Source organism: Arachis hypogaea, chromosome 2 (assembly GCF_003086295.3).
Source record: "Arachis hypogaea cultivar Tifrunner chromosome 2, arahy.Tifrunner.gnm2.J5K5, whole genome shotgun sequence".
Lineage (NCBI taxonomy): Eukaryota > Viridiplantae > Streptophyta > Magnoliopsida > Fabales > Fabaceae > Arachis > Arachis hypogaea.
Genome location: NC_092037.1, coordinates 90,975,956 through 90,984,579, shown reverse-complemented (window position 1 = coordinate 90,984,579; position 8,624 = coordinate 90,975,956). Strand labels below are relative to the sequence as shown.

The window sequence follows — 8,624 nt, the reverse complement described above, 5'->3', positions numbered from 1 at the left end:
ACCTTTTATTTTTTATGCTTTATAATTAATAATAGTAATAATAATACTAGCAATAGTAATGATGGTCATTTAATAATAATAATAAACGTAATAATAGTAATAATAATAGTAATGCAATGAATATAATATATATCAACTTATAATGCAATTTAATACTTACGGCAATTATATACAATGTTTATAATAATAATAATAATAATAATAATAATAATAATAATAATAATAATAATAATAATAATAATATGGATTTAATTAAATTTAAATTATTATAAAATTAGTTTAATTACTGATAATAAAAATAATTTTTTTAAAAATAAGGAATTCTAATTTTATAAAATAAATTATAACTTATTTATATTTATATTTTTAAAATTGAGAATCGCTACAATTTCTGCGTGTAGGAGTCTTGTGTAATACATTTTATGATTAAGGCTTCTGATATCTTAAAAATGATATATTACATGATGTTTACTCACATAATGATTCGCAGCCAGCTGATTGGCAAATATTTCTATGTTGTTCTTCAACGTGTTGGTATACTTGAAGGTTTTCGCCATCAACGCCTCGTGATCTAACGACTTGGACTATACATTTTGAAACCACATGTTAAGTCAAGTAATACTGTCATTATATTAATACTAAATGAACTTAATAACAAAATGAAACAAGTTACTTACCATCCTGGACTTAATCTTTATGAATATCGCTGACCCGTTAGTATATTTCGATAACCTATCCAATATTCTATTAGCTTTGTTGGTGAGACGGCGACGCTTGACCCATTAGTCTTCTAATAATACGTAACGTTCATTATTATTGCAGTGAAAAATAAAAATGAATCATCTCTATTTTTTTTATTGATATTGTTATTGTTAAGTGTAGTTTTTATTACATAATATATTCTTTTATATTTTTTCTATTTTATTTAAAATAGCATAATAAAAAATTACACTTTATCATATTTATTAAAAAATGAAAAATTTATTTCCCAAGTACAATTACTATTTTTACTAGTGATCTTTTTATATAATTAACTTCCATACATTTTAATTTTTTATAAAAATTATTTAGGTTGGGTTGATTTTATTAATTATTCTCTTAAAGAAATAGTAATTTTTATTATCTTGGATTTTATAAATTTGGGAACAAAGCTGAAAATTAACTTTGATTAGCTACAATTCATTTAATTTTATTGTAAAATAAATTTAAAGAATCAATTTCCCTTTGAAACAAATTATAGAAAAAAAATGATTGTATTACTATTATTATTCAAAAATATAAAATTTATCTTTATTATTAAAAAAATAAAATTATTCTTTTATAAAATACTTGTATGTATATAAGGATGAGAATGTTATACTAAAATTTAATCGATAAATAAAAAATTAATTTTCAAATTTTAAGATATTATTTTATTTTTATATATTTTTTAGTTAAGAATGAGATTAAAATTAATATATGTTTCAATAAATTAAAATTATGTGATAAAATGAAAAAAATGTGCTTTAAGATTTATGGAACAATAAAAAAATTCTAACACATTATAATTAATCATGATAAATATAATTATTTAAACTAAACATTAAAGTTCTAATGTGAAAGAGAAAAAATCTTTGCACTCCTTTTGAAGATTGTATTTCTCCTGTAAAATAACAAACTTTGTTTTCTTCTCTTTTAAAGACACTTATCAACTATTTTTTGTGATAGCAAAAATTTACATGTATAAAAATTTTTTTTTACCATAAAATTCACCATATCTTTATTATTTAACTTATTTTAATATATATATATATATATATATATAATTTAATGATTGATTTTATATATGTATACATATAACATAATTGAATATGAAATAACAATCTGACCAAGGTCGGAGCTTTCACGTATTTGGGGAATGAAGCAGTGGTCCTATCTAGACTCTAGACTTTAGAAAGATATCATTAAAAGGGTAAAGAGTTAAAACATTAGATAACAATTGAATTCGGTCCAGTTCCACTTAGACTTTTAATTACTATCCAAGTATTTAATGAGTTTTCCTTGAACTTTCCTCAGCGCTAAAATAGTTCCACCGACGTTTGGAAGTTTATATTGATGATGCTGTCAACTTATCAAAAATGGAAAACTTGATTATTATTGAGACATTGAATTCGAATTTCACTATGATTTATATAGTAAAGTGAATTGATTGATGACATGAGAACGAACTTTCAAATAAAAATAATAAGTTGGCAAATGTTCACATTATTGAGAAACTTTGATTGAATACAAGAAACCGCGTCCTAGATCAATGAAAAAATTGTTATGCGTAACTCTAGATAATTCACAAAATTTTACAGAAGAATAATGTATATACTCAATAAATTAATTGAAGACAACAAAATACAAAATATTAATGTAGAAAAAAGGAGAAATAGAGAGGAAAATAAGAGGAAACAAAAATACGAAAAGATTTTCAACATTTTTTGTTGTAACTAAAATAAAAAGAGAAGAGCGGATGATAAGAATAAGAGAAAGAGCAATGTTAGGAGGTTAGCAACTTTTGTGATTGGTAGCCATCAAATAATTATCAATGATGATTTAATAGTGTAAAATTTGTGTAAAATTTCATCTAATGACTCATCTTTCTCTATTTGTTACATTCTGACTAAAATTTAATAAAATTGTTGTCCCTGACTTTTCCTAAGAAAAATTCATAATTTTTTTTGTTCATACAACTCACCCTAAAGGATTCATCTAGTGTCTTCATTGAGACTGAATGCACATATAATTTTTAATGAGACACAATATATGCCACTAGTACAAACCTCAAACCACAAGAGAAATCCATATGAACCGCTGATTGGAGGACGAAAAAATTGGGCCAACAGAGACAAAGAGGAGAATAAGAGAAAATCTTTTTCTAGAGCTCCACTTTTGCGATTCAAAAGAAAAAAAAAAGAAAAAAAGATAGCAAGGCATATAAATCATTAAAAGCCAAAAAGGATCCAATTTGATTAAATAGGTTTGCTAGTAGTATTACGGGCACCTACATCACGGCATGATCATCCTGTTCCGATTCAATCCAAACGAGTTGACCATTTAATCGGGTAGAATTGGAGTTGTGGGCTTAGGCTCCGTACTCCGAAAACAAATTGAGGTTGGAGTATTGGACTAATAGTTCTACACGTCTAATCAAAGAAAGATTTAAATTCAACATTTTATGTTTGACAAAAATATTTATTACTGTTAGATTAGTAATTTCATTGGTTAATATAATATATAAATAATATTTGATATTTGAAGGATAGAAAGATTAAATCTTGTAGTTAATTAAAAATAAATTGAGAGTAAAATGGTAAATAAATTTTTGACGATTTATATTTTAAAATTTAGGGAGATTAGTAGGGGGTGTTCATGGATCAGATCTGATCTGTATATTTACGGTGTTTATCTGAATCCAATCCAAAAATTGTTGATATGGATTTGATCTCCAAGTCTATCGGATTGGATTGCTTTTTATGTTTTATTTCAACTAAAAATTATTATATATGTTGTATTATTTTAATTTATTATTTAAGGATAGTATGTCTAATGTTATTTTAAAAGTAAACATATTTAAAAGAATAGAAAAAATGAATTTTATTGATATTTTTTAATAAAAATAAGTTTTTAAAAATATTTTTGTATTTTGCAGATATATTTGATATCCGATAAATATGCAGATCAGATTAAAATTTTGGTCATTTCCGATCTAGTCCGCATTCACCCCTATAGATTAGTATTTAAAAAATAAAATTATTAATAAAATTTTTACGGCAACATTATTTTTAAATTACCTTTATAACAAAGATTAAAAAGTCTTAATTTTAAACTAAATTATCTTTATTTTTTATAGTAAATTTTTTTTCAAAAATTAATCTATTTAAAATGTAAATGTTAGATGAAATTTATTTATCACTTTACTTATAAATTTATTTGTTACTAGTCGTGTCAAGTAATGTGTAATTGGAAGATTGAGTACGAATTGAATACAAATAGTTCATATGTTAAGGAAGTGAATTTGCAAGTGTTATGAAGGATAAGGTTGAAGGCACTTTTAAGATTTATTATTTTATTTTATAACACAGATTAGTTGTAGCACATTCCAATCCTACTTGAAAGAATAAACAATACAATGCCAAAGAGAAATGAGTTAAAAGCGAATAGAAACTAAAGAAACTTATCAGAAACGTTGTATAATACAAATCCTGAAACCGAACAAAGAGTACATGTTCAGTTCGCTATGCGTGTCACTTTCAGAGTTGCATTGCGTGTTTTACTCATGTTTTGCCACGAGTGCACTGCACGTGTCCATGCATGGCTACATTCACTATTCCTTTCTAAATAGTTGTCACGTTCTTGATTTTCCTCCCTTACTATCAGATACTTTTTACATAATTTTAGCATTAACTATGTAACACAAATTTGTTGCCTATATAAAGCCTCAACAAGAACTATGTTAGCATATTGAGCAAAAAGTCAAGTGTAATCAACTAAATTATTGCATAGATATAAGTTACAAGCATGGCATCTAAGCAACGACAAGATCTTAATGAAAAAGCAAAACAGGGAGAAACTGTGGTCCCTGGTGGAACTGGTGGCAAGACCCTTGAGGCTCAGGAGCATCTTGCTGAAGGTTATTAATTATTATTATTATAATCTCAGTAATAACGTTAACGTTAAATGATTATAAATGAATATGCAATTATATAATATAAAAATGTTGTTTAACTGTCAGGAAGGAGCAAGGGAGGGCAAACCAGGAAGGAGCAGTTGGGAACAGAAGGGTACCAAGAGATGGGTCGCAAGGGTGGATTAAGCACCATGGAGAAATCTGGAGGAGAGCGTGCTGAAGAGGAAGGAGTTGAGATTGATGAGTCCAAGTTTGCCACCAAGAACCAAAACAAGTAGTACCGTCATCTTATTATAATCCTAATCATGTATGCTAGCTTCTAATGTATGTGTGCTTAATGTATTAGCACTAGGTAGTAATTAGGTTACGGTTAATATATAACAAGGTATTTAGGTCCAGTGTTATTAGTGTCTAGAGTTCTTTAATAATAACTAGCTAGCTAGCATATATTGAGAGGTTATGCTTGTTATTACTAGTGTTTTAGTTGTTAAGCTTTGATGGTCAGAGTATATGGTTTGTCTGTAATGATGTGTTTAATGATGTAATGACAAATCTAATATTTTCCTTTAGAGGGTTGAATTGTGGTTTATGTTGTAGCATCATAATGCCATTACTTATGATGGGTGCAAATATCATTTCATCTTTGATACTAAACTAGCAAAGTATTGCGACCAAAACATTAATTTTGTAATGTTTTGTCATGTATTTGGCAAAATAAAATTATTAATCTTTGCCGTCTAATTCCTAGTAGATTTGTCGAGCTGTGTGTTAAAAATACTAGATGATTTTAACTTTTGACTGAAAGTAATGAGACAACAGTGTTTGTCGTTGGCACACTTTGTGCTATATAAACTGTGCCACTTGCATTTCTCATTTCATACCTTTAAGTCCTGAATATCAGCATATCTATGAAGTAATGGAATCAAAGTGCAGCATGTTGTCCCTTCTTAGTTCAAATCGTGTAAACTCAAATCTAACTCATTATTTCGAGGTCTTGTGTTAGAAGAATATGATTGTTTTGGGTACTCTCCTATTTTGGACAGATTTACAAGTATCATAATTAATACGAAAAATTTTGAGAGGAAATCAGCCCATCAAAACAATTTTTTAGGGACCGAATTGTCAAAGTGTCAAAATGGTGCCTATTTGGTTAACTTTTTTCATTTATGGGTATTGGCCATACAGACGGAAATACACTAATTTTAGATTAGTTTTAGATTAGATTTTTATAAAATAGAGAGTTAATTTTTTATAAAATAGTATTATACATATAAAATTTGATAAATTTTATCTCATCTTTTTAAAAATAATATGTAAAATAACATGTTATATAATTAATTATATTTATTATTTGAGTTAGTTTAATTTAATAAAAATTAATATCTTAATTATAATAGAATTATTTTATAATTAAATTATTATTTAAAATAAATAATTATATAATTTTTTGTCAATTTACTTTTTACTTAAAAGAACACTTTTGAATTTTCGTTACTTAGAGCAGATGCATTATTTGTTATCACTTAACAAAAAAAATTATATTAAACATATGCATTCTTTCTTATCTATCTATAAAATGTGTATTTTGTGAAAGTAAAATTATTCATTTTTTAATATGTTTTTATCAAATTATAAATCGTGTAAACTTTTAAATAAAAAAATTAGTTATTAATATTTTAAAATAATATATAATTATTTATTTTAAATAATAATTTAAATTACAAAATAATTTTATTATAGTAAAAATATTAACTCTCATTGAATTTTGAATAACTCAAGTTTTAAGTATAGTTAGTTATCATATATTGACACATCATACAAAATAAATTACATATTATTTCAAAAAAGAGTTAGTAAAATTTACTAAAAAATTTTTTTATAAAGATTATTAGATAGACAATAATTTTTATAAATAATGTGAATAATAGATTTTAAAATTGACTCAATAAATAAAAAAATACTCTATCCTAAATTATTTCCTAAATCTTAACATTAGATAACTATTTTCATACCTTATAAGGGTTGTCATAACTGTACATGAGTAATAGAAAAAATATCTATCCCTTATAAGGGTTATCCCTTAACACATACCTTAAATAACTATTTTTTATAAGGTTGTCACAACTGTACATAAGTAAGTAAATGGAATAAAAAAAATAATTATTTAATTAAAAATAATAAATATAATCATCTCCATACTTATTTATATTGTTCAATATTCTCATTGTCTATATCTATATTTTTCTTTGTTATAAAACAAGGATGTCGGACATACACTATCATATACCTTCTTTTTAATATTTGAAAATTAATAGGTTAATGATTTTGTTTTAAGAATCGCAATATAAATGTTGGATGAAATTTGTTTATCACTTTACCGGTAAATTTATTTGTTACGAGTCATGTCGAGTAAGATGGAATTAAAAGATTTAGAGTACGGATTGAATACATATAGTTCATATGTTAAAGAAGCGAATTTGCAAAGTGTTATGAAGGCCAAGGTTGAAGGCACTTTTACCACACAGATTAATGGTAGCATATGCCAATCCTACTTGAAAAATAAATAATACAATGCTAAAGAGAAATCAGTTAAAAGCTAATAGAAACTAAAGGAACTTATCAGAAACACTCTAGATACAAACCTGCCAACCGAATAAAGAGTACATGCTCATATTAAAAGTTCGCTGCCCTATTCCCGAATAAATAACTCGACGCGTGTCATTTTCGGAGTTACGTTGCATGTCTTACTCATATTTTGCCACGCATGCACCACACGTGTCCATGCATGGCCACGCTCACTGTTCCTTTCTAAGTAGTTGTCACGTTCTTGATTTTTCATAATTTTAGCATTAATTATGCAACACAAATTTGTTGCCTATATAAAGCCTCATCAAGGTCTATATTAGCATACTGAACAAAAAGTCAAGTATAATCAACGACATTATTACAGAGATATAAGTTCTAAGCATGGCATCTAAGCAACAAAGCCGACAAGAGCTTGATGAAAGGGCAAAACAGGGAGAAACTGTAGTACCTGGTGGAACTGGTGGCAAGACCCTTGAGGCTCAGGAGCATCTTGCTGAAGGTTAATTATTATTATTATTATTATTATTATTATTATTATTATTATCTCAGTAATAATGTTACGTTGAATGTATATAAACAAATATGCAACTATATAATATAAAAATGTTGTTTCACTGTCAGGAAGGAGTAAGGGAGGGCAAACAAGGAGGGAGCAGTTGGGAACAGAAGGGTACCAAGAGATGGGTCGCAAGGGTGGATTCAGCACTATGGAGAAATCTGGAGGAGAGCGTGTTAAAGAGGAAGGCGTTGAGATTGATGAGTCCAAGTTTGCCACCAAGAACCAAAACAAGTAGTACCATCATCTATTGTAATCCTAATCATGTATGCTAGCTTCTAATGTTATTGTGTGCTTAATTTATTAGTACTAGGTAGTGATTAGTTCAGGGTTAATATATATAACAAGGTATTTAGGAGTTACCAGAGTGTTTACAAGTGTCTAGGGCTTTCTAATAATAACTAGCTAGCTAGCATATGTTGAGAGGTTATGTTTACTATTACTAGTGTTTTCGTTGTAAGGCTTTGATGGTTGGAGTATATGGTTTGTATGTAATGATGTGTTTGATGATGTAACGACAAATTTAATATTTTCCTTAATGTCATTAGTCATTATGGATGCAATTATTATTTCATCTTTGCTACTAACTAAACTAGTGAAGTCTTGCAACATAAACATTAATTTTGTAATGTTTAGTCATGTATTTGGCAAAATAAAATTATTAATCTCTACAATAATACTTCTAATTCCTGGTAGATTTGCTCAACTGTGTGTTAAAGATTGATAAGAAGATTTTAACTTCAGTTAACTGAAAAGTGACGAGACAAAAAAGTTTGTCATTGGCACATCTTGCGCTATATAAACGGCGGCTTGCATATATAAAGCATA

General features: G+C 26.9%; 2 protein-coding genes across 2 annotated transcripts; both read left to right on the top strand.

Moving 5' to 3' along the window:
* Positions 1–4,399: 4,399 nt before the first annotated feature.
* On the top strand, positions 4,400–5,223 carry LOC112750578 (protein SLE2). Its single transcript, XM_025799370.2, has 2 exons — positions 4,400–4,657; positions 4,760–5,223. Exons 1-2 carry the CDS (start codon positions 4,546–4,548, stop codon positions 4,930–4,932), a joined length of 285 nt encoding a protein of 94 aa, XP_025655155.1. The 5' UTR covers positions 4,400–4,545; the 3' UTR covers positions 4,933–5,223.
* A 2,334-nt stretch (positions 5,224–7,557) lies between these two features.
* LOC112750567 (protein SLE2) lies at positions 7,558–8,359 on the top strand. Its single transcript, XM_025799361.2, has 2 exons — positions 7,558–7,739; positions 7,862–8,359. The coding sequence occupies exons 1-2, from the start codon at positions 7,622–7,624 to the stop codon at positions 8,032–8,034; spliced, it is 291 nt and encodes a 96-aa protein (XP_025655146.1). The 5' UTR covers positions 7,558–7,621; the 3' UTR covers positions 8,035–8,359.
* Positions 8,360–8,624: the final 265 nt, after the last annotated feature.